The sequence below is a fragment of the Gopherus evgoodei genome, chromosome 11 (genome assembly GCF_007399415.2).
Source record: "Gopherus evgoodei ecotype Sinaloan lineage chromosome 11, rGopEvg1_v1.p, whole genome shotgun sequence".
Lineage (NCBI taxonomy): Eukaryota > Metazoa > Chordata > Testudines > Testudinidae > Gopherus > Gopherus evgoodei.
In genome coordinates, this window is record NC_044332.1 from 47,388,572 (window position 1) to 47,415,677 (window position 27,106).

Consider the following 27,106-nt stretch of genomic DNA (forward strand, 5'->3'; position numbering starts at 1 on the left):
GTAAGAATCCATGAACAGAATGTGAGGATAAACTAAATGAGGGGTTATTTTTCTTTCACATGCTTAAACTATGATCCAGTATAAAAAGCTGTGACTTTTACTTGGACAGCCCTTGTTGATTAAGTGTTACATAAGACATTTGCCATTATAACAGCAAGAAAACTAATGCCTCAAAGTGTTATCTATTCAGGCCTTTTAGCAAATTTGTTAACACTTTTAGGTATATTACTCCACCTTTCTCTTAGTGTGAACTGGTATCAATTTAGCCAATTTTATTATGTTATTAAAATACCTGCTGATTAAATGTGAACTAAAGTGTCATTTTCGAGCACTGCCTGTCACTTGCACTATGTGTTTTATATTTCTTTAAAATATGTATATAAAAGTGGACTTGAGATAGATAGCAACGGTGAAAGAAATATTTCAGACATTTTCTATTGTTTAATTCTACGTCAATACTGCTCTATTGTCATAATAATTGTATAAAAGATTTTATACAATTTTATGTGTCTCATTTCAACAAAGAAGGGATTTCAACAAAGAAGCCCCATTTGACCAAATGGGAACAGTTGTAAAAAGATACAATGAGCTAACATCATGATGTACAATATATTTCTTTGTGGTGATATCCAACAACAATGAATTCTTACATAAAATAGAACATCTGAAGTATCCAACATCTCAAATTTTTAAAACTGGCACCATTTAAAATACAAGACAAACATAAGCAAACACATAAATATCCAAAGCTACAGTGTTTATTTCTTAACCAGCAAGGTAAGAAAACCCTTTAATACTTTAATTTTGTGAGTATTAAACAAGTAGTGTGAAAAACAAGCCGCATGTAAACTATTTCTACTGCCTCTGCTTCAATGACTAGCTGAGGACACCTGTTATAGGAGGTGTTAATTGGCAATAGGAGTACAAGTCAGAAGCATGTTCCCCATCGTTCTAACCCAGCAAGGCTAGGTCATTAAAGTGGAAATGAATTCTTTCATGCTGACTTAACCCTTTGAGTACATAATTTCAGCTGTTACACCTAAAGACAATTGAGGGAGATTAATTTAAAACTTGTGTTACTTCTGAATGTGGAAAAAATCATTTCCACCACTTGCTCCAAAATAAATCCTCTGGACAAAAATCACTGTGCACTGTGCACGGAAAAGTCACCAGGACACAAATGCAACACCCATTACTGTGGAGTAAGAATTATTTTGCTTTACATATTGAAGAGACTCTTGAAAGAGTAAGCATTTTAAATGATTTGGAATTATTAAATTTTCTAAATGTAAATCAAAGACTAAGATTCATAAACAGTGAGTAAAATGTAACAATTTGTAGACCATTACCTGATAAAAGTGCATAGGTATATGACAATCTGCAGAGAGAGATACTAGTGATAGTACAAAAGCTACATAAAATTGATTTGTTGGACTTCATAAATTCCTTTTAGGTCTGCTAATGTACATTGTATACTCTGATGACCAATTGACAAAAAAAGCTAGGACGCCTTTAATGGTGTGGTCTCACTTACACAGCTATTACTAGAATTAAAATATAAATCCAAGGAAAATAAAAATGGAGCTATGAAAAGGTAATAGAATATACTTGAATTAAATATAGATGTTTTATTCAGTCCGCATGATAAAAGGTAAAGTTTCTTCAGATTTCAACAGTTCTCTTCATTTAATGCACCAGAACAAAAAAAACATACTGCAGATTCTGCAGCATAGCAAATTAATAGCTCTCCAACAGCAGGGAAGTCACAGAATGATGAATTCTGGACTGAACAACAAATCAGGAAACAGAGGAATTTACAGAGAGAAAACAAATTTTAGAAGTAAAATTAAAATTTTCATGCTGAACCGCCCGCACACAGTCTGCATAGTGGCCATTCAGAATATTTTATTTAGCTTTCTAGTTTCTTGCAAATACTTCTTAATTTACCAGACAACTTCTGCAAGTAAGCACCATGTCTAGAACTGTTTGCAAGATTAGGTCCCTACTTGTACCAAATATGCAAACAAACATGCTATAGCTACAAAATAGCTTAGATTTCTACGAACACTATATATTTATAAACAAACCCTGGTCTCTCTAGCTGGTTCACATACTATCAGAAAGAGAAAATTATAGAAATTTTTGCAGTTAGTCATTTATCATATATTAATCCTCCAGTTGAAGCACTGATCTGGGCTAACATCAAGGCCTCTGCTGGTGTTTTAAAGCATGTACTGTGATGAACCCAAAACTAGCTGGGATAAGATAAAGCTGCACAAGAAAAACCAATGTCTCTCAGTATATTTGCCAATTGCCCATCTCCTCCGCAAAAAGATAAGCTCAATAATTCAGGTATACCCCTAGAGCAAAACTAAGGTAACTCTAATCAATAGCAACTCTAACTGTATTAGGAATAAAAAGAGTGTCTCACACCATCAGTCTTGCATGTAAGGACTGTGGAATGGGGAACATAACATTATGTCAGGAAGCTTTGGCAGGCTTCAAAACAACACGAGCGGTTAAACTGGCCTGCGACAGTAACTCAAACTCATAGAAGCTTTGGGTCTAAAACTGCAGCTTCAAGAATATTAAGGAATTTTTCCAAGTGTGCAGCCTCTCTCTCTTACAGGGTAACTGCACAACCAGAATCAGCTCACACTTCTTCCATAACAGAAGTATAAAAAGGTTAAAATGATCAACAAAGAAAAAACATGCAAATTATTTGGTATCAGGTGCTAGCTGATTGATCCAAAGTTTTTAATTTTGACTAATTCGCACAAAAATTCTTCTTTGCCTCTGCCAATAATATCTTCTAAATGAGACAGTTTTAAGGAATTGGTTGAGCTACCCATTCAGAAAGGCCTATGTACAGATTCTATTTCCTATAAACCTTAAGAATTCAGTTATGTTCTGTTCAACTGTTAACCAAGAATTTTTCTTCTTTTGAATAGATGTTAAAATTTTATCTTACAAAAAATAGTGTTCATATCTCCTAAAGCTGCTAGACAGACAAGATCTAGAAGACTGAAGTTCAAGCTCCTGAAAAATGATTTCACCCAGGTGCTTTTTATTCTTCATCACAGTTTAAATTACTGCCTCATGCCCTTCTCACTATAGACTAAACACTAGGGGATCCAAGGGTCCAATCAGATCAAGCAATGCCTTTGCACCTATGGGATCAAAGTTAACCTTGAAATTTGATCTCAGTACAATTTATTTTAAAGATGACCAGCCAAAATCCTAATTAGCATGTTTTATTACAAACATCTTATTTCCATCATTAAAAATATATCTACACATATGTATAACTAATTCTGCAGTCTTACTTTAAAGGAGTCTATAATCCTTAAAAGGTATTTTAGAATGTTAACAAATGTATTAAAATAAAGTGTCCACCTGAATGCAACTATTTCCAGTTTTTTTGTTTTGTTCAAATCAAAAACTCAAGTAGTTATTAAAACCACGTAAGGAATATGAGGCCAGACAACGGTACTTGCAGTCAATACTGCCTCCTACTCATTTTCAAAAATGTAAAACAAATTTTCAGGATATAATAAAAAACTTCATTAAGATGGAAATAAGGCCGTAAATATCAGAGGAGGGTGGAGGTGGAAAGAGCCCCTGAAAATGCTGTAATTCTTACACAGAAAAACAAGATCATATTCCTCACCCAAAAATGCTAAAAAGCCTGGAAAATTCAGAGTTGAAGTTCTGCTTAAGGAAAATACAAGCAATCTAACAACTGTTAGAAATTCATTTTGCAAAGTTCCAGTATTCCTGCCTTCAAGATTCTTCCCTCACTGCCCAAAGGAATTTTGGATTTATTTCTTGGCTAGAGATCACATTCTCAGTAGGTATGGGGAAGAGGGAGCCTCAAGGCAGATAATGGAATTTAGGATGTATAAACTTATACTCATGCAAAATTTCAGTAGGTAAACCCAGGTTCTCTTCTACCCTATCTGGACATCACACCTTAATTAGGGGAATCTAGTGCTCTGCGAGTACTGTTATTGGATACCAAATCATATTCAGTGCAGTGACACATTTAAAGGGATTTAAGACAAAAATATAGCATTCCTACTCCAAAGAGTTTACAGTATGAAAGAACAGGATGCACTTGGAGACTCTGCAAGAATAGCTAGTAATTTTTTTTTCTGTTTTTATTTCATTTGTTATGACTGAATGCATTGTGGAAGAAGTGCATCTTCAGGAAGAATCTGAATGAAAAGATACTTCAGGCAGGACATCAAAGCACAGAATAGGTGCACCACATCTCACTGCAACTCTCAAAACAAAAGAAATTTGTCAGTAGGTATTTGAGGAATGTACAGCAAGGAAGAAGTAGGACTGGATAACATTAAGATGACTGTTTCCTCAAGCACTTCTGATGTCTCCCAATCACCTGTGCTGGAATATCTGGAGAAACAGTAACTCAGTAGTGCTAAAACAAATGTTAATCATTAAATAAGAATATTTAATCCAATCTGTGGATGCAAAGTAGTATGGGAAGCTTCAATTACATGACTATTCCAGGCTCACCTCATGGAAGCTGGATCAGGTATATACAACCTAGATATTTATTCTTGTTTTAAAGTCTTCAAAGCATAAAAGACTAATTTAAGCAATGTGATGGTTGCATCTTTGGCAGTACTTCCTGCAATGAATTAATGCTAATGTTTTCAAAGCAACCGGATTTAAGGGGTGGAAAAAATTAAGTCCTATTCCACTCAAGGAGAATAATCTGTTAAAATTGGGAATCTGGGGACATGGGTTTCAATGATGGTTCTGCAACAGATAAGTCACGTAAGCTATGCACCTTGGTTTCCTCATCTTTAATATAGGTATAAAGGATATTGAGAGAAGTAATGTTTGTAAGATACTTGTTTGCCTTTGTCGTCAAAGGTTTGTAAGTACTAATGAATTAGTAATAAATAGATCTCTTGAACTACAGCTACAACCTACCCTACTCACTGAAGCAATGCATGTGATGTTCCCTAGCAGGAGCGTCCAAAGCCCCAGGTGGGAAAAAAATTGGAAGGCCACAGAGTGGCACGACCCTTGCCATGAGAAGCATACAGACCCAGGGAGTCAGGGGTGGAAAAAAGATGAAACTGCTTAAGTGCCTGTGGATACCAAATCTGAGCAGATGGACATTAATCTAAATAGGCAGTGGTGCTCAGTAAAGTTGCAGACTTCCTCCCATTTAACTGAAATGTGTTATATCCCTAAAGTGTGCTATTAACTAACTAAACTTCCTACAAGGTGTTCCATTACATATGCATAAATATCCATTAGCATTCAGAAATGCCAAAGCCAATATGCCGTTTACTCAGAGATGCAGGCATATCTATCAGTTGCTCTAATTAGTATAAAGGAAACTTGCATTTAATTTGCAAATTGGAAGGGATCTACACTGAACCTCACCCACCTGTGCCTGCCAGATCACTAACCCTCATTCTGAAGCTCATGAAAGAAACTAGTACCATTGTGTTTAATCCTTGCACTGATTACATGAGCAGATTATTCAGAATTTTAGATCAGTGGCAGGTCTCCCAAATTCCCCTGGTGCCATAGATTTCATAAATGGGATCACTGTGTTCTTTAAAAATAATAAATAAAGTAATAAAAAAATAATAATAAATAATAATAATAATAAGGAAAAAAGGTTCCACAGCATCAAATAGTGCAATGCATGAAACCTCATAATCAAAGTGACAGTTTTCAAGTGCCATTTACAATGCCCTAATCTGGAAACATCCCAGCTAACCCATCTGATCAACAATTTCACAGATGGAAGCACTTGATGGCTAATTGGCAAGTCCATTATTCAAATAAACTAGCTATCTGCACTTCTATTTTCTTTATTTCAAGTCAAGGTGCAAATACTTTGCATAAGACACAGGTCACCTCCCAAAAATTGGATTACTCTCTACCCTTCCTCAAATGGGTTACTTTAAAGCATCCAGTGAGTATAATGATTGTTTTGTTTACTGCAGTGAAGCACTTACACCCATGAAAAAATAATGAACAGTCAAATAAAACTGAAGTTTTTAATAAAACATTAAAGTAGTGAAAATTGGTTAAGAACAATAAGGTATATTTTTAAAATGATCTCATTGCTCTCTGCATCAGAACTTAAAGTGTAGCACATATATACAACAAGAAACGAAGGCCTTTCTTAAGTGTTACTGATCACATTTGGGTAGAGAAAATAACTGGACAGGATGTGTCAGCATGGATAAAAAACAGCTCTCTTGGTTACCATTTTGAAAGCCTCACAGGGAGGAGGACACCAACAAAAGCTCTTACGAAAGTCATCTTGTGTACTTTCTGGGACAACAGGAAGAATAGTGAAGATAGTAAACAATACGACTATCTAAAACATGCATATGCAGAATTGACTTCACTACATATCCTGTGGCATGGAGGACAATGACTAGTAAAGATGGGTGTAATGGATTCAACCAATATTTCAGAAAACTGTATGCAAAATGAAAAGGGGTATTCCTCCAAATCCTGGTGACACTGATTCTCTTGCTGCCTCAATAAAACCTAAAGCTTGAGCTGCACTCCCTAATTTGTCTTTTGCACACAAACTAGGCAGAACAGGGAAGTGGGGTACCAATCAGCTGTGCTGCAGGCACAGCTCTCCAACACTACAGAATGGGGCGAGGGGGAATAAGCATAGATGGAAGAAAGGAATAGGGAAAGGAAAACAAGAACATGAGAGGTAGGAGAACAAGGTGTTAGGACAGACTTTTTATTATTAATATTATTATTATTTATTAATTAATTTTTCTACCTCCTGAACACAGATGTATACTCCACAAAGGTGGCTTTGCTTCTTGTTGGGTCCGATACCACTTTTTTGATTGAAATCATGCTTCCAAAAAGGATTTATGCCATATATTAGCTTTACACAACTTATAGATTCTTTTACCATATCTAAAGTTAGGAATGTCTTCAAATTCTAAATAATCTCCTTGGTATGCAAACAACTAACTAAAATTCTTCAGGGTGGTTCTTTTGCCCTCACAGGCAAATGATGGGAAAAGTGAGATTTAAATAAGAGGATTCCTGTAAATCAATTCCTTGGTCTCATTTTTGGTCTCAATTCATTAACTGATACAGAGAATTATTTATTCCAGATATCCTGTTTGCACAAAGACCCAATACTGGTAAGATTATTTAATTGTAGCAATTTGTATTATGTAGCACCCAAAGGCCCAACCAGGACTGAGACCCTCCATGTGCTGACTGCTGTACAAACACAAAAGAGACAATCACTGCCATGGACAGTTTACAATCTAAAATCATGTACACACAGCAGAGACTAGAGATAGGACATACAAGCACTATATTGAAGAATAGGCAGTTTTGTTAATTACATGTATCGTAGTTTGTTTTAAATAAGTGCAGAGAGGAAAGGAGTAGGAAGAGTCACAGCTAGTTACCTGCCTACCCATGATCAGCAGAGGTGATTCTTAAGGAGAAATCTGACAGAAAGGATTCATTTCATCAGGGAGTTCTTCCCCTGCAAAAGGTGCAATGTGGAAGAAAGCCCAGAGATGTTTGAAGCCGAAGCTGACTAGGGAATGTAGGCAGCATGATGGCAGGGGTTGACACTGCAACATGTTACTAGATAAGTGAGGTACTGCAGGTAGAGATTGTCCCCCTCCTCTTTTCCCTCCTACACAAAGACAAACCCTTGAGGGATACTTACAGAGAAAGAAAGAGGGGAGAAGAACTGCCCTCCATATTAGAGACACAGAGCAATCAATGAGGTGGAAGGAGAACCATAAGGAGACAGGACGACAATGGAGAACAAAATTTCAAAAAGTAGGTATCAAAAGAACACCAAAAGGTCAAGGATAATGGAGTACAGATTGTGAGATTGGGCCAGAAAAAAGAGGTCATTAGAGGACTTTAATGAAAGCAGTTTCAGTAGAACATGACGGCAAAGCCAGACTAGAAAGCATCAAGAATAGACTTAGAGAAAAGGAACTCAAAACAGCAGTTGTAAACCGCCTGTTCAAAGAGATACTGAATGACAGTAGAAGTGGAAGGTAGGGTTAAGAGTTTTGTAGTTGTGCTGTTTGTTTTTTTGACCACCACCTGCTTATACTGGTAAGGAAAGTAATCTGATGATGTCTGTGAGGTGAAGAAGTGTGAGAAATGGGATAAGCAGAGCAGCAAGAGAAGTTAAGAGATGAGAGAAGATGGCGGTTACTTGATCATGAAGGGCTGGAGTTGGACAACAAGCAAAATTCTCATTGTCAGTGATGTTGGGGATGTTTGAAGAAACCAGTAAGATCCTACATGGAAAGGGAGGAGAAAACAGAGAAGCAGCAACTGGAGTTGAGCATAGGAAGTAGGGGCTGTTGGCTAAGAAGATGACAAAGTTATAGGAGGAAAGAGTGAACTTGTAGTTTGGACTCAGCATAGGAAGTAGGGCTGTTTGGCTAAGAAGATGACAAAGTTATAGGAGGAAAGAGTGAACTTGTAGTTTGGACTCAGCATGGTCATGAGAATTGCTCAGCAGAAGGAGAACAAGAGTGTAAAAACATACTGAGGGTTGAGGGAACACCCTTGTGATGGGAGAAAATATCAAAAGAGTGGAGTAGAGGGAATAGAAATAGAAAGACTAGAGGAAGGGGCTGAGAGCAGAGGAGCGGATGTTGATGGATTGAAGGTTATGGAAGGAATAGGTGGCAGGGCACGGTGGAGTGGAGAAGTGTGCAATACTGAAGGAGATGAAGTAGTGTCAGAAAGAGGGAAATTTGTGATGGAGGCAACAAAGATGTAGCAGTGCTTGGTTGGTAAAGATTAACTGAGTGGCAATTTGTTGACTAAAAGTGATCCACTGTTACATATCAACTGAAGTGGGCTATTGTCATAGGACCATCACCCATTTCAACTGCCAAGCAATTAAATCTCAAAGAATAGTTCAAGAAAGGAGTTACCTATAGCTATTTAATACTGCCCTCAGAAAATGTATTAAGTTTGCTCTTCCTTATACAGAGGAACAAACTTGAGTAGTTGACCTGGACAGGCTTTTGTACTATGAGGTTTAACTTTTAAAGTAAAGCCAGCAAAAACAGAAGTCATTTGTATCAGAATGATTAGATGGAGGAATGTACAATAGTTTCAAAACTAGTCAGTTTAGGGGCATTACTGGCAGTGAGATCACTAGTTCTGTAACAGAATTAAGTATTTCCAGGGAATACCTCCCTTTGTTCTCAGTTTAACAACCGTCTGATTCTGTCTAGAGTTTCTCTGCTACCGCCAAAAATATCCAAGATAAAAACTGGTAACTTTGTCCATCTCTAATTCAAATTCAGGCATATGCTAATACATAAACTATGGGCATAAGTGATCTCTTTTGCACATCTCTCCTACCAATTTAATCAACCAGAGAGCTGCAAAAGTAGCCATGACATTACTCAGCTCAAGCTGCAACCAGCAATAGCAGCAATGTAGTTCTCCTGAGATTCACAGATTTTTTTTTTTTTAATCCTCTTACTCTTGTCACAAGTTTCTTCAGGAGACACAACCATGTTTAAATATGGATAGAAACTCTGCAGCCAGGTGCTGGAGCGGTTTGTAAGGCTTATTGTGAATACCATTTTCTTGTCTCCTACATTTTATATTTGGCTTCAGATTAAAATTGGGAAATTCTAGAGTCAGGCTAGAGAGTTAACTTTAAATCTGAAAAACAGCTTTAATGTGCATCAAGTTCAGAGAGGATTAAGAAGTGAAAGCTTGAGTGATTAGACTATGCATATGTTAGAAAAATGAAGAGTCATGAAGCAGACTGGCAGCACAGAGTAACAAGAGAAATCTCAGAACTGCTTAAGAAAGTGAAACTAAAAATAACTGAGTACTGCTTGAAGATGCTCTGAAGGAGCATGAAAAGAATTTTAGCTGAAAAAGAGAAAACGGAATAATGTACAAAAAAATTAAGGTGATCTGGCCACCCAGCTAGCAGATGTAGTTCTACATGTTAGATAAAGCACACTGAGTGCTTTAACATGTTGTACACCAATGGTTCCCAAGCTTTTCACATGGTGCCCCCTTTACACCTACCTTTGCACCCCCTCCAGAGCTGGGGCCAGGAGCAAGGCTGAGGCTCTTGGGGGGGAGGGGAGGTGTGGATAGAGGTAAGGGGGCCAAGGTTGGGGCAGCAGCTGGGGGAGGCCCTAAGGCCGCAAGCGGGGCCGGGAGCCAAGACTGAGGGCAGAGTGGGACTGGGTGGCGCTCCCTCCCCAGCCTGTGGGGGCTGGCCCTGGGCTCATCCCATAGTTTGGGGGATCACTGATGTATAACTTTCCCATTTAGAGGTGGACTCTTAGGAACACATTACAGAAAACCAAAAACCTGTGAAAACGAAGGATTTACAACTATCAAAGGAATTATAGCAACGAATCAGGGACTTCAAAGCATGTATGTTACTGTGAACATTGAGGAGCCAACTATGGTTGGGAACACTAAGTTAATGTTTGGAATATACTGCAAAAGTCATTAAGGGGAATTAAACCCAGGCCACCATGCTAAGCTGAGTATCCTGGGCTTGGCCTAGGAAAACTCCACTGGGGTCACAAGAGAAGTAATCCTTCCAGTAGGCATAGAGACAATGATGTAGCTTTACTTATGCCAGTTTTCTTCTTAAACAATGTGGGTATCTGCATAGTAATGGTTCCACCAACATACCCCAAATACATTCTCCTTAGATTCCAGGTGTCCTGTCCACCCTCCCATGGCAGATCCTAACTAGTTCCACCACATCCAGGGTGCTAAACGCCCAGGACAAAGCTGCCCTCACCTCTCTGAAGAAAGGGGACAGATATAAGAAAGAGATGCACAAGCATCTACACAAACAATATTAAGGTATCTGGGCAAATCAGCTGGGAAAAAAACACAACAGGTGGTATCATCTGGTGAGAGAAAATGGAGGAGGCCACACATTAGTTGAAAAGTTTGTGATAGGAACTTGAAAGCTATCAGAGAGTCCCTTACTCCAGAGCAGAAAGATTACTGAAGAAAGCAACAATACTGTGTTTAAGAACTGCATATGTGTATGCAAAGGCTACTTATATCTGTGATTAACTCTTTTAGAAACTATTCAAATAGCCTCCACAAATCCATATGAGAACGCATCACCATGGTATCTCAGGTGTTATGAAATCTACTCATTCCCTGCATCAAATGAATGGTATTTAAAGGTATTCTTATTGACTAAACCAAAGACTGCAAAGTCAGTTTTACTGAACAGTTTAATTTGCAGTTCCTGTTTTATTCAGTGTTTAATTTTGCAGATATATCTGCATTCAGTGGACTACATTGTTTAGACATCACATGAAATATGGAAACAATCCTATATTTTTGTACACAGGATGCTTGAAAATTCTGTAAATTTTGAAAGTTCATACTCTGTGTCAATGCAATTCACATCATCAAAATTCATGCATAGACTACAGAAATGCTTTCTATATATTTACATTAGTACTAAACTGAAGTCAGCTGTTTGCTGCTAAAAGGTTGGGTATTTTGGTAATTATAAATTATGATTAATGTAAGAACAACATATTTACAAGTTGTATACTAACCTGTCCCAGCCCAGGCATGCCTCCTCCAAGTCGTAGAAGTCTGTCCATATTTCTAGAGAACAGAAACAAAGGAAAACGTTCCTAAGCTCTGAAGTATTTACTAAATTGCTATCTTTATAATTCACCTTCAGTCACTCAGTATGTCAAAAATATTGGTGGTAATTACAACACAACATCAGACTTCCTGTTAATTAACACCACATATTAATTCAAGAAGCTGTCTTCCTCGCTAATTAACAGACCTTATTTTATTGCTTTGGTTTTGGGTTATCCCAATATCTAAAGATAAGCATTTTTGTCATACTTTTCAAAACTTTATCATACAATAATGTTTAACGTACCTGGAAAGAGCACCTGCATGGGGGAAATGCCTGAAACATATTACAGGTATGACTGAGTTTCCTTCAATTTTGTCCAGCGTGTATCAATAAAACAATTTAAAAGTAAGGATTTTTTACATCCTCATTAGTAAGTTCTGTGCTAATTAACTTACAGCTTGTCAGTTATTGTAAAAACTGCATGTGAAAGACACTGAACAGATTATGGATTTCTGAATTAGCATCCAAAGCTTTTTTTTAAATGAACTCATTATACTTAAAGAAATACTGTAAAGTAAACATCAAATGCATTTAGTTTGAATACATGGGGCAATACAGTCATTTCATGCATTTAAAATGCTGCATATAGAATACCTTAGAATGAGACTATTTCAGCAACAAAACTTAACAGTTCTTTCCATTAGAGTATTTCAATAACTGAACTTCCTCTCTTTTCTGATCTCTGACAATAAGATAAATCTTTGACATAGTTTTATATGGCCTCAACAGACCATTACACCATGCCACTGATGAAGACTTGAGCTACTATTCATTTCACTGATCAAATCATTTTCTTGTTCAGAAATAACATTCATATTTTTAGATATAATATATATACACACACAATTTCAACATAAGTGTACTGTCCCAGATGTAACAGTCAGGAATCTTTCATAGCTTGCCTTACCTTATAGTTCTTATTTGCAAGCACTAAAATCCAGTTGTGGGTTGGCATTCAATAACTAAGAAAAGCTCAGTTTTCAACAAGTTCTAAGTCTTAAATTTTAACATGAAACATGGTTTTCCTTTTAGAGTTTTAAGACAAATTATGAGTCTTGACTGATTTATCTCACTTCTTTGGAAGTGAAAGAAATAACAGCACAAGGCCAAAAACTGATTCCTTAATACCACAAGACTATTGAGCAAACCCCATCTTGCACAATTTTGGCTCAGTAGTACAAAGCCTGTTCAAGTTTACCATCAGACCCCCACATTATAAAAACAGAATGAAAACAGCAAGTGACCGTATTCCATAGCAAATGAGTTTGTTCCCACCACATGCAATATTTAATCACAAAACACCATCAGCGATCACAAACAAAACAAATTCCAGAACTTTCTTTATGCAGCCACAAGTACAAACAAAAAGGGATTTGAGCAAAGGTATATTTGAGAACTGGAAAAAAATGGTGAAGGGTCTTAAAGACTTGAGAAATAATTTAGTCTAAATATTGAAACCAAAACAAATTTGATCTTGAAGTTGTAGGAATGATGTTAGAGACAACACTATTCATCTTTCAAAAGATGTTAACATTTTTATTAACTAGCTATCTGTGGAGATCTATAAATTTGATTTATTCTCTAAAACCTAGAGTTTTATTTTGAATTATTTTTCTTCCAGCTTAAGAGAGACAGTCAGATTCAACTGTCTTTCCCTGTGTTAGTAGCACCCGGTAAGAGGATTAAAATAAAACTCAAGCATAACAGTTTTTACCATTTATGCCATTTACTTTTTGTACTTCAAACAACTTGGATAAAAAGAGTCTGGTCAGCATCACTCTTCTATGTAGTTAGTTCCACTTTCTAGTTCTAGTGCACCAGCAGAGTGGTGCTGTGTTTGGATTCCCTTTTGGTGTTTTTAAAATATTCTTTTTAAAGACAACACATAAAATCCTACATTTGGGACCTACACTACCAGAAGACATCCCTTTAAAGGTATCTTGGATAGAGACTACATCAAATTAAGACTCGGGAAATAAAAAAAGCCACAGATTAATGTCTTCATTTTCAGGTGTGAGTTTAGTGCTCATGAAAAATGTCTGACAGCCATGGAGACCAAAAGTCTCTATCTGCAAAAAGAAATTCAGCACAGGTATAAGCTCCTCTGTACTGTACCACTAATGTCTCAACCCTGACCTGGGGAAGCAATCCCAAAGTGGGTGTGGAAAGGATAATTCCCCATACATGATCATTCATCATTTGGTACTTCTGATGAAACTGTAGTGTGTGCCAATTAACGCCAAATGTGCTGGGTTTTTTGTGAGAAAAACACTACTTGTCCACTGGGACCTAGAACGACCACATCATTTATTTCAGGTAGGCCAGGCAGATATCAAGGATAACAATTTTTATTTCCTGCTAATCTGGGCTGGATAGTAACTTCCAATTAAGTGGAGAAAAGGCCCACTCCACGAGTTAATACAGCTGTAATCCCCCTAGATAATGCTTTTACAAAGTTAAATAAAGTGAACCTGTTTTGTTGTGGTGTTATTGATCAGAACCCATTATCTTAACAAGTAACAAAGTTTGAGATGAGTATATGAAGTGGAACAAATTTTAGTTTCTCACCTGGCACTCAACTAGAGTTTTCCTGGTCTTGTCAACAGAGTCAGATAGTAATCCTTATCCCAACTGCAGCTCCCACTTTTTGAATGTATATAAAGTTTATGATGTCTTCTTCCTACAAAATAACACAGTTGTAGTTTAGAAATAAGAGTACAGAGAAAGGAATAGTTTCATTACTAGAGTTTTCAAGGGACCATGCCGTTGGGGAGAGACAAATAAAAAAATGAGTTACCCCAGCACTGTGTTTTGAACTTTTCTGAGTTTTAACTACATAACCTCTATTTCAGATTTTTAATATGCCATCTGGAATCTCTAAGCTAGAGAACTCCATGTACTACATAAAGCCTACACAATTATCATATGGCTAGGAATTTCCCAGAGTCTTGCTGTAACATGGAAAGGTAAAATTCAAGTTTGCATTTTAATAGCCTCTCTTTGCCCCAGAAAGCTAAACAGGTTTAACCTTGGATGTAACTCCATAAATAGGTGTTAAATAATCATCTTAAACAAGAAAAGATTTGTCCCTAATTATTGGACTTAAACTTGGAAATATTACAGAGGCATCAGCAGTTAATGCTGCAACAAGTTTCTCAAATTTATAGCGGAACTGAAACCTTTCACCGATTACATTTAGTCTCCATGTCTAACAAATTTGTTCAAGATACATCTGAATTTTTTTAGGGCATTGTCCACGTAGATACTTTCTACTTAGTATAGCTAAATTATCCTCTATCATATTGTATGTACAGTTGGGGTTATATTTTCCAATGTGCATTACTTAACGTTTATCCACATTACATTTCATTTGCCATTTTGTTGCCCAATCACTTAGTTTTTGATATCTTTTTGAAGTTCTTCACAGTCTGCTTTGGTCTTAACTACCTTGAGCAGTTTGGTATCATCTGCAAACTTACCACCTCACTGTTTACTCCTTTCTCCAGATCATTTGTGAATAAGTTGAATAGGATTTGTCCTAGAACTGACCCTTGGGAACACCACTAGTTACCCCTCTCCATCTGAAAATTTACCATTTATTCCTACTCTTTGTTCCCTGTCTTTTAACTAGTTCTCCATGCATGAAAGGATCTTCCCTCTTATCCATGACAACTTAATTTACGCAAGAGCCTTTGGTGAGGGACCTTGTCAAAGGCTTCTGGAAATCTAAGTACACTATGTCCACTAGATCCCCCTTGTCCACATGTTTCTTGAACCCTTCAGAGAACTCTAACAGGTTAGTAAGACATGATTTCCCTTTACAGAAACCATGTTGACATTTGCCCAACAATTTATGTTCTTTTATGTGTTTGACAATTTTATTCTTTTACTATTGTTTCAATTAATTTGTCTGGTATTGACATTAGACTTATCGATTTGTAAACTGCCAGGATCACCTCTAGAGCCCTATGTAAATATCATCTTTAAGTGCTCCTTTTGTATCTCGATCATCCAGGGGCCCCACTGGTTGTTTAGCAGGCTTCCTGCTTCTGATGTACTTAAACAGTTTTTTGTCTGTTGATTTCAAGTAAATTAGCCAACGCCAATTCAGCTTTTCATCATTCTCAAGCACTCTTTAGTAGTGTGACTTTGAGAAGCGTCGCTTCTGCTCACTTACTGGAAATGGCATACCCTCAATTTTGTCCTGCCCATTGAAAATTGTATGATCAATATCAGCAGAGTTTAGGATCGCTGGCCATAAAAGCAGTATCTGATTTATCAATCTGTGGAGTGCAATTTTTTTCACTGCTGTTTCTGTCATCATCTGAGAAAGATTTTTCTTTATCATTTCTCTCCTTTTCATGTTAATCAGATTTTTCTTTGTCATTACTCTTCTTTTCATGTGAGCCACATTCTTCTTTATCATTAGTCTCCTTTATGCCATCAGGAAAACTGGATAATTCTCCATCACTTTCCTTTATTTTTTCCTTATCTTCAAGCAAATCTATAGGCCTGGTCTATGTTGTTCGGTTTCTGATATTTTGCCATCAAATTAGCCCATTGCTGCAAACTAGATTGCAACTGAGCATTTTGCTTCCTATAGTGAGCTTCTGAAGGCTTCTTTGGGAATACCTGATAGATAAATGTATCTGAAACATTTTACTTCAAACATTCTATTTTCTGTGCTCCAGCATCCCGATTCCAGCACTCCTAAGTGTGGCACCCCAGACGGTTGCCTGGGTCGCCTGCCCCTAAATGTGACCCAGCCTGCACATCATGGCCCCAGAGGCAGCAGTGGCTGCTGCACTGCCTCCTTTCTTCCTTTTTTCTTTCTCTCTCTTTTTTTTTTTTTTTTTTTTTAAAAGACATCCAGGCTTGTCAAATGGTACCCAGACACACAAGCTAAAACCCAGGCTGCCGGGTGAAAACTGGACATGTGGCAACCTTAGTCTTCAGGTGCCTAAAGTCCTTTGAAAGTCTGGCCCCATATCCTTCAAGTTTTTCAAAATGGTAGATCTCATTCTCTCCCATGTGGTTTTTATTCATAAAACTAGAAAAGGAAAACAAGCTTTCCTGCTTATTCAAGTATCAATCCATTTCTGAATTTTGAACTAACTACTAGGCCAAGTGAAGAAAAATATGCTCTCTGCACGTGCTAGCTAGACTGACACCAAAAGTAATTAAACCAAAAGCGTTTCTGCACACAGAAACTTACATTTGGAAAAAGGTAAATACCAGCATTTGTTTTACTGAGAAGAGTGAAAATAATATACTTAATGCAGTACATGACACTGTGACTTTTCCAAGCCTGATTTAAAGAATGCTTCCCCCATGATACTGTACATAATTAAAGCAGCACTCTATAACTAATTAGAATTTGTTGAGGGGTCATTTATGCAGTATGTTTTTATTAATCTACATTATTGTAATAGATTATAATAAATTTGGGCCGTAACATAGGTTGTCAGTTTCAAATTTAATTTTAAACAGACTTTTGTAAAGAATATATTCAGCTTAAAACAAAATCCAATTTAAATAAAAATATCCGCTTTTTAAAATAAATAGATTTTTACACACTCTGGGCAGGTCTGTCAGAATATGATACACTTCGGTTTTGGCACTGTGTTCCAGCTCTGCTCTTCAGAATTCCCCAGTCAGTCCCCAATGCTGGGGAGGCAGACAAGGCAGAGTACATAGTATATGGCCTAATCCTCCTCCCAAGTGCTGTTCCCTACCTATCCCCAGCACCACACTAAATTAAAAAAACCTTAACTTTTCCCACACAAAAGTATGAGGTCAAAGAAAAGTTGCACACTACACAGATTAGTAAAAATGTCAATGATTTGTTTTCCATTTGAGAGTGATTGTGAGGAACTAGATGAGCACACTGAATGATTCCAGGTTAGAAATTAGAATGCACTTGTGCGTTTGGGAAGTCCATTTACCTGGGAAGGTCTAGGAGTAGGTTAGCATGGTCGTGACTGCTGACTTAGCAAGCGATTTCTTTGATTTTTAGTAACTGCATTAGTTGAGTGTGTGCTTAACTGAACTCCTGCAGTTCAAATATGGTTTATGCATCTCCATTACTGCAGTTTTTTCACTGCCGACCCTGAGAGGGGAGGAATGGGACACAAAATGTACATCTTTAAAAATCTGCACTGCAGGAATTCACGAAAATTGATTATTATTGAACTGAAACTGGAAAATCTGTACAGAATCTTCAGTACAGTCATCTAGCAGTACCTCAACGGATAAATGTAACTGGTACAAGATACCAGCCACCAAGAGCTCTGGATTTCAATCAGCATAACCAGCCCAGTTTTTGGTTACGGATCAGTTAATATTTATAAAGTGCTTTGAAGATGAAGCACTGAGTGGTATTACTAAGAACTTTTTTCCACATGGCCTGGGGAGAACAGATATAAGCAATATACCATATATACTCCATCATAAGCTGGTTCATTTATAAGCTGACCCCCTCCGCCCAGATGGATAAATAAAAATGGAAAATTTTTATAACCTGTTCATAAGCCGACCCTATAATTCAGGGGTCAGCAAACACTGGCTCCTGGGCCATCAGGATAAGCCGCTGGCGGGTCGAGATGGTTTGTTTACCTCAAGCGTCCACAGGCACAGAGGTAAACCTAAGTAAACAAAGCGTCCCGGCACACCAGCTGCTTACGCTGACGGGCCGAGACAGCAACTGGTGGGGAAATTTTTGGGAGGGAGAAGCTGGGGGTCAGTGGAGTAACCCTGTGATCACCCCCCACATGCGCCCAGCCCTAGCCCAGGACCCCCACGCTCTCCCCATCCCATCCCTTCCCACCTGCTCCGGTAGGCTGGGCAGTGAGGCTGCAGTCTGCTCCAGCAGGCCAGACCAGGTGTTGCGGCCCAGAGTGTTCCAGCAGGCTGGACCAGGCAGCACGGCCACAGCTTGCTCTGGGGGGCGGGGCCAAGTAGCATGGCTGTAGCCTGCCAGCCTGGGAGCTCCAGCTGCTTCGGAGGCTATGGGGATGAGCAGCGTGGCCAGAAGCGAAGAGACTCTGGCCCCATCTCTTCCCTTCTGGCTGTGCTGCCTTTCCTTATTCCCTGTGTTGGGGGGTGTGGGGGAGGTGTCCCACCTCTCCCTTTCTATACCCGTTCATAAGCCAACCCCCTTCTCTGGCACTTCCCTTTTTTACTAAAATAATTCGGCTTATGAACAAGTATATACAGTAATCATCTCTCTAAGAAGATGGGAGTACTGTGTTTGTGCCTAAGACTTAGTGAATTTCAGATCTTTTAATTAATTGAAAAATTTATGATTTCAGTGTCTTACTATATACTTGCAGCTCAGAATGAGATTTCATGCAATAATCCTGGTTTCTTAGTAGAAATAATGGACACTATATGCTGAAGCAATTTCTTTTTAAAAAACTGACTCATCATTGGATCCTGGGATGAGCGGTTGGGTTCATTATGAAGACTGATAACTTTTTGAGATAGAGTGTCAAAATTAGAATTAGAGTTATTTTTATATACAGAAAAGAGAAAAATCTTAGCTACAAAATTTCAACTCTGTTAACTCAGTAATTAGCAGGTTTGAAAAGTCAGTTTGCAGAGCGCTTTGGGATTCCTAGAACATTTAGGAAAAAGGTACATATTCAAAAAACATAATAGCAATTAGGAGTAAATATAGGGACTGGACAAGTGGTCCCCAAACCTTTCCTCTCATGCTCCCCCTCCCACCCTTACCAGTAATAGAATGCATCTCACACACACCCCAGGCTGGGAGGGGAGGTGAGGCCAGGCTGTGGCTGGGACCCAGCAGTTGAGAACGGAGGCTGTCAGCTGAGCTGCAGCCAGGAGTGAAACCAGGGTTGTAACTGCAGCCAGGAGCTGGGCAGAGTGGAGCTGGAAGCAAATCAGAGCTGGGAGGCACTCCTTTCACTGCCATCTGGTGGGGGCTGACCCAGGCTGTGCTACAACCCACCCCACCCCAGATGTTTCTTCTATGCCCTCCAAAGGGATGCAACCTGCAGTTTGGGGACCACTGAACTAGACAATGCAAAAGTATGAAAAGACTGTGGCAAGAAGGAACACTCACTTCATATATTGCATTAAACACAATGAAAAGGGTTCTAGACAACTAACTTTATTCTTAATATTTGTCCACATGTTTCTATTTAATACCTGATTTCCATTAATTAGGATTTTTTAAAATCTTTCCAAAAGACTGGTGCTAAAACTTTGTAATACAGTCCAGAAAAAAATTTTTTGGACAAGGTAACAAGTATTCTACATTATTACTGCCTAAGAAGTCACACACTGGAGAGATCCACCATTTCTTCAGGAGAAAGCTGGAATCATTAGGTAGTTTCCCATTGCTTAGCACACCCAGCATGGAAATACAGGAAGAAACTCAGAGCAGAACACAAATTCCATGTGTGGCATCAAGCATCTAACTATATTACCATGCTGAAACTTAAACTCTTGTTTATTTGCAACTTATAAGAATACGATTTTGTCAAGGCTACGGATTCCAGGACTTTAACAGATCTCCAGGACTTCCACTTTAGTTTCATCCCCCCAACCCCACCCCGTGGCAGCAGAGCTCCAGCATGGGCAGTCAGCCCCACCCCTACAGCTTCAAAAATAAAGTAAGCACTGCACACTTTGTATTCTGTGTTGTAATTGAAATAAATTTAATAATGAAGAAAAACATTCAAAAATATTTATCATACATTTAAATTGGTATTCTATTAAAAACAGTGTGATTAAAGTTGCAATCGAGTTTTTTTATCTCACAGTTTTTAAAAATCGTTTGACAGCCTTAGAAGAAATAGTTCTGTGCTAGTAGTTTATATTTCATTATGTAGTTTCTATAAAAGATTAAAAACATAGATTGCTTCCGTCAACATGCTTGGGCTGAAATTGTGGAAAAGCAGCATCACTTGCCCCAAAATCTCAGCCGTGCTGAACACAATGCCATCAACAGCCTCAGGAACAACTCTGACATCTTAATCAAAAGAGCTGACAAAGGAGGTGCTGCTGTCATCATGAATAAGTTGGAATATGAACAAGAGGCTGCTAGGCAGCTCTCTAACTCTGCCTTCTATAGGCCATTATCCTCTGATCCCACTGAGGATTACCAAAAGAAATTACACCATCTGCTCAAGAAACTCCCTGAAAAAGCACAGGAACAAATCTGTACAGACACATGCCTAGAACCCTGACCAGGGATATTCTATTTGCTACCCAAGATCCATAAACCTGGAAATCCTGGATGTCTCATAATCTCAGGCATTGGCACTCTAATAGCAGGATTGTCTGGCTATGTGGACTCTCCTCAGGTCCTATGCTATCAGCACTCCCAGCTATCTTCAAGACACCACTGACTTCCTCAGGAAACTACAATCCATCAGTGATCTTCCAGAAAACACCATTCTGGCCACTATGGATGTAGAAGCCCTCTACACCAATATTCCACACAAAGATGGACTACAAGCTATCAGAAACAGTATCTCCAATAATGTCACGGCAAACCTGGTGGCTGAATTTGTGACTTTGTCCTCACCCACAACTATTTCACATTTGGGAACAATATATACCTTCAAGTCAGCGGCACTGCTATGGATACCCACATGGCCCCACAGTATGTCAACATTTTTATGGTTGACTTGAGAGCTGAGGAAGCGTAGTTCTGTCCCCTAATGCCCCTACTCTACTTGTGCTACATTGATGACACCTTCATCATCTGGACACATGGAAAAGAAGGCCTTGAGGAATTCCACCGTGATTTCAACAATTTCCATCCCACCATCAACCTCAGCCTAGACCAATCCACACAAGCAGTCCATTTCCTGGACACTACTGTGCTAATAAGCAATGGTCACATAAATACCACTCTATACTGGAAACCTGCTGACTGCTATACTTACCTCCAGCTTCCATTCAGAACACACCACACAATCCATTGCCTACAGCCAAGCTCTAAGATACAACCAACCGCATTTGCTCCAATCCCTCAGACAAACATCTACAAGATCCCTATCAAGCATTCTTAAAACTACAACACTCACCAGCTGAAGTGAAAAAAACAGATTGACAGAGCCAGAAGAGTACCCAGAAGTCACCTACTACAGGACAGGCCCAACAAAGAAAATAACAGAATGCCACTAGCTGTCACCTTCAGCCCCCAACTAAAATCTCTCCAGTGCATCATCAAAGATCCACAACCTATCCTGAAAGATGATCCCTCACTCTCACAGATCTTGGGAGATAGACCAGTCCTCGCTTACGGACAGCCCCGCCAACCTGAAGCAAATACTCACCAGCAACTACATGCCACACAACAAAAACACTAACCCAGGAACCTATCCTTGCAACAAAGCCCAATGCCAACTCCGTCCACATATCTATTCAAGTGACACCATCATAGGACCTAATCACATCAGCTACACCATCAGGGGTTCGTTCACCTGCACATCTATCAATGTGATATATGCAATCATGTGTCAGCAATGTCATGTATACTGGCCAAACCGGACAGTCTCTACACAAAAGAATGGACACCAATCTGACATCAGGAATCATAACATTCAAAAACCTGTAGGAGAACACTTCAATCTTTCTGGTCACTCAGTAACAGACTTAAAAGGTGGCAATTTTGCAACAGAAAAGCTTCAAAAACAGACTCCAATGAGAAATTGCTGAACTTGAATTAATATGCAAATTAGGTACTATTAATTTAGGCTTGAATAGAGACTGGGAATGGCTGAGTCATTACACAGATTGAATCTATTTCCTCATATTAAGTATCTTCACGCCTCTTGTCAACTGTCTCAAATGGGCCATCTTGATTATCACTACAAAAGTTTTTTTTCCCCCCTCCTGCTGATAATTGCTCATCTTAATTAGCCTCTTAGAGTTGATATGGCTACTTCCACCTTTTCATGTTCTGTTTGTATATATATCTCCTTACTACATGTTCCATTCTATGCATCTGGAGAAGTGGGCTATAGCCCACAAAAGCTTATGCTCAAATAAATGTGTTAGTCTCCAAGGTGCCACAAGTACGCCTGTTCTTTTTGCGGATATAGACTAACATAGCTGCTACTCTGAAACCTAAAGTTATCAGACATTGCTAGTGTTTTGATATTCTACTGAATAGTGCCTCCTAACTGATTATGTCAAAACTTTTACAAATCTGTGTCTAATTTCCAAGCAATTCTTTTAAAGTGATAACATAGTCATAGTAGGTGTCAGCATGTTAGAGCAGCAAGAATCTACCGCATCAGTAGATAAAGGAGCACAAATTTTTCATAAACACCTAATAAAGTTATTTATATGCAAAGATTAACACAGGGGTCAGCAACCTTTCAGAAGTGGTGTGCCAAGTGTTCATTTATTCACTCTAATTTAAGGTTTTGTGTGCCAGTAATACATTCTAGAAGATCTCCTTCTATAAAAGTCTATAATATATAACTAAACTACTGTTGTATGTAAAGTAAATAAGGTTTTTAAAATGATTAAGAAGCTTAATTTAAAATTAAATTAAAATGCAGAGCTCCCGGAGGGTGGCCAGGACCTAGGCAGTGAGAGTGCCACTGAAAATCAGCTCACGTGCCACCTTCGGCACACGTGCCATAGGATGCCTATCCCTGGATTAACCCATTTGAGGTTCCGTCCATTCCAAACCATTCAGGAAGAGTTCTAGCCATTACATATGTCTCCAAACCAATTTTTGCACCGTTTTAGAAATCTATCAAGAGATTATCTTCTCATCCTCCCGTATTACACAGATCACAAATAAGGCTGTTGTCAGTAGACTCTTCTGCCCAATCAAAAGCTTTAGAGATAGAAATGTGATTCACAGCTCAGACATAACAGCACCTCACACCCCTAGAGAGGGGAGAGATCATTTTCAAAATGCTGACAAAACTAGGGCAGATTTCCCTATCAAATATCATACATAGCATATAAAATGTAAATACATAGCTTTTCAAAAAGAAATAATTTAAACCACAATCTGAAAATGCATGCCTCATCATTGATGTTTCTATTTACTATAAATATATTTGATATAAACAGATTAAACAAAAAAACAGATACACATTTATCAAATATACTAGATGTTTTACCAGTAGCCAAATACTACTAAAAATATTTAGCCTACAAAAGCTGGTGAAATCTATTGAATAAAATTAGTCGAATACTATTCTATACTAGCAGCAAAGAGTCCTGTGGCACCTTATAGACTAACATGTTTTGGAGCATGCATCTGACGAACTGGGTATTCACCCACGAAAGCTCATGCTCCAAAACGTCTGTTAGGACTCTTTGCTGCTTTTATAGACCCAGACTAACACAGCTACCCCTCTGATACTATTCTATACTATTACTTTTGCTTATTATACCTCTTTTCCTAGCTTCACTCCACTTTCTTTCCTATATAGATTGTCCCCTTTCTCTCTATCCCCCACCTGCCTGTTACCTAAAGTGTCTTATTCCTCTTTTTCCCTTCTCTTCCTTAGTTCATTCCCTACACTGTGTTCTGCTTCTTTCCCCGTCTTGCTTCTCGAGCATTACATAAATAGCTGCACTGAAAGCTGCCAAGACAAGTTAGTTTTCACTCACTGTTGCTGATGCTTGACAAAGCAGTGAGTAAGTGTAAAGTCACTTGGGATAGCTGCAGACTCTGAAAGACAACACATGACCAGTTTATACTCCACTTGTATTTGGAAGGTTCAATATCAAGGATAAGGGCACTTTCAGTGATTTGTTTCTTTAAAGACAAGAAAGACAAAACCATAGGGGTATGCTCAGCAGGAACATTTGTTAAATACAATACAAGAGTGCTGCTGTGCACCATTGGGCAACTGCATGCTTCACCCCAGAAGAGCTGCATTTCAGCTGTCAGGAGAGTGACTATTACATAGATATAACATTGTGACAAAACCAGAAAAGGTCACTGCTGCCAGTTGACATGAACTTGCAAACAAGGCTGCCTGTGATTATTTACTGTGGTAGCAGTGTCCCTATTAGCACTGAAAACCATATAGTCTGTGGACACCAAGAACAGAACATGACAGCAATAGTGTTATAGGAGCATTTGAGTATCTTGCAGCAGTTCTCATTCCTTGCACCAGCGCTAATAAGGCACCGTGGCATTAAAAACAACAAATTTACAATAACCATCAATCTGCGTTACTAATTAGCCACATTACCACCGCAGCCCTTGTCCCTCCTCTCCTGTCTACAAAGTCATTAAATCCGGCTGAATGTAGATTGCAAGTTCTTTCATGCGGTAGCAACGCACTCACTTGTTTCTGCGAGCTACCCAAGGCACGTTTGGGTGGTTAGAAATAATAAAAACCAGCACAGAACATTGCCCGTTAGCGACTCCCAAGAAGAGGCACAACATGCTGTCACCTAGGCCCTTGGGACTGGCTAAGGGACCTCGAAGGTAACAGGCCGGGGCCTGGGAAGGGGCTACCGCTCTCCACATAAAGGGGAAGGCCACCAAAAGCCGCGACGCATCCGAAGCGGGCCGCATCCCTAACGCTTGTTCCGCAGCCCCTTCCCAGCTCCCTGGGGCCTCTCACCGGCAGCCCGGTTCTACCGACGCACCCGGCCCCGCTCATCACCGCCTCGCCCAATGCCGCGCGGGCCCTGCCCCTACAGCTCGGGGACCGGGCCGCGAGAAGGCCCAGGAGCCAGGCAAGCCACGGGAGGGCCTAACGGCCTACGCCCCCGAGCGGCCTCTACCCTTACCTGGGGCTGAGACCCTTCCGCCACCGCTCCACGTCCGCTGCGGGCCGCGATGAATCAGCCGGATTTCATTCAAACCCAGTCAGCCCAGGCCTCCCGAAAACACTTCCGGGTTCAGAGGGTACCTCCCGGTTCCCGTTCCCATACCAATAGCTTGGTGGGGTCAGAACCATGGCAACGTAGCTCCGCCCCCACCATGCCTCCGAGTCGCGCAGCGCTTCCCTCCCCCACGCGCCCCTGGAAGAAGCTGAGGCGCGGGCGGGGCTAGGCTGCAGGCTCGCAGTGCAAGTATCGCTCGCGCCCTGCCCGTTGAGGGGCCTCCTCCTCCCTCTGCCGTGAGGTGGCGCGAGGGAGCTCGTCTAGGCAGTGGTAGTTCCCGCTCGATGGGGGCAGGCGGTGGCTGGCACCGTGCAATGATGTTTTGCAGGCTCCGTGCTGTTCTGTTCTGGGGCAGCAGTGAAAGTCACTTAAAAGACTTACCCGCGTGCAGGGTGACTGGGCAAGGCGGGGTTCTCTGGGCACCTGAAAGGGGTGGGGCCTTGGGCAGAAGGGGCGGAGCTGGGGCCAGACTGCACCAGCCAGCCCTTCAGTGCTGCCTGAGGCTCTGGCGTCCTTTAGCTCAACCGCCAGGGCAGCTTCTGCTTTTGTCCGTCCGCTGTTTCCACCTCCCCACCCCCCAGGGCCCTGCTGGTGCCCGTTGGCTGTGTACTAGCAGCCACTTTCTTACCGGTACACTGTACCGGGCCATAGCGGCTTACTTTCTTTCACCTCTGGGTGGAGGCCAGTAATCATTCCCTTCATGACCTTCCCCCAGATGCTAGCAGGGTGCAGCTGGCCCTCCACAGTGAAAGCCCCACCACCCATAGTCCTGATGAGCATCTAGAAACACGTAACAGCAAAAGAAAGCAATCAGTTCCAAAACTCAGCAAGAGGGGCATTTCACAAGTACCTAATCCACCTAGTAAAAATGTGTACATGGCACCAAATTATTCAGATTAGTCAGAACCAGGAGGAACTTCACAAGCTAGGTGAATGGGCAACTCATTAAAAGTGAAATTCCATGTCAATCGATGAAAAGTGTTGCATGGTGGAGGGAAAAATTTAAACTACTCAAACACTTTGTGGTGGTCTAAATAAAATTTTTGTATCAGCACAAGAAAGGGATGTGGGCATTACTGTATACAATTCAATGAAAACATCTGCTTAATATGCAGCTGCAGTTAAACTAACAAGATGTTAGGAAGCATAAGGGGATGGTAAATAATACAAATAATATTTTAATGCCTTTATATAAATCAATGGTGCAGGTTCATCTGAAATACTGTGTACAGTACTGGTCACTTCATCTCAGAAAGAATATTGCAGAACTGGCAGGGGTTCAGAGAAGAGCATGGAAATGATAAAATGCCTGGAAAAACTCTCATATGAAGAGATGGAGATTGTTTACCATTAAAAGGAGACAAATAAGAAGGGACATGATAAATTATATAAAATAATGAATAGTCTAGAGAAGGTAAATTGGCAACTTCTGTTCTCCCTATCTCATAACACAAGAACAAGGGGACAGTCAATGATATTAAAAGGTGGGAAATTCAGAACTGATAAAAGGATTTTTTTCACACAACATCTAATTAACCTGGAACTTGCTGC

The 27,106-nt window shown here is 39.6% G+C and overlaps 1 protein-coding gene across 3 annotated transcripts in view; it reads right to left on the minus strand.

The window, feature by feature from the left end:
• Window positions 1–25,956, minus strand: part of PSMD14 (proteasome 26S subunit, non-ATPase 14) — a 63,673-nt gene extending 37,717 nt beyond the window's left edge. The window contains exons 1-4 of one of the 3 annotated variants that reach the window (XM_030580265.1): window positions 25,460–25,597; window positions 24,323–24,383; window positions 14,273–14,384; window positions 11,607–11,658 (exon numbers count right to left, since the gene is read on the minus strand). In XM_030580265.1, the coding sequence (XP_030436125.1) occupies window positions 11,607–11,654 (48 nt within the window). In that variant the 5' untranslated portion in view covers window positions 11,655–11,658; window positions 14,273–14,384; window positions 24,323–24,383; window positions 25,460–25,597. Of the gene's footprint in view, window positions 1–11,606; window positions 11,659–14,272; window positions 14,385–24,322; window positions 24,384–25,459; window positions 25,598–25,936 lie in introns of those variants that run through there. The other 2 variants (XM_030580266.1, XM_030580264.1) reach the window with 2 other exon arrangements.
• Between the last annotated feature and the right edge of the window lie 1,150 nt (window positions 25,957–27,106).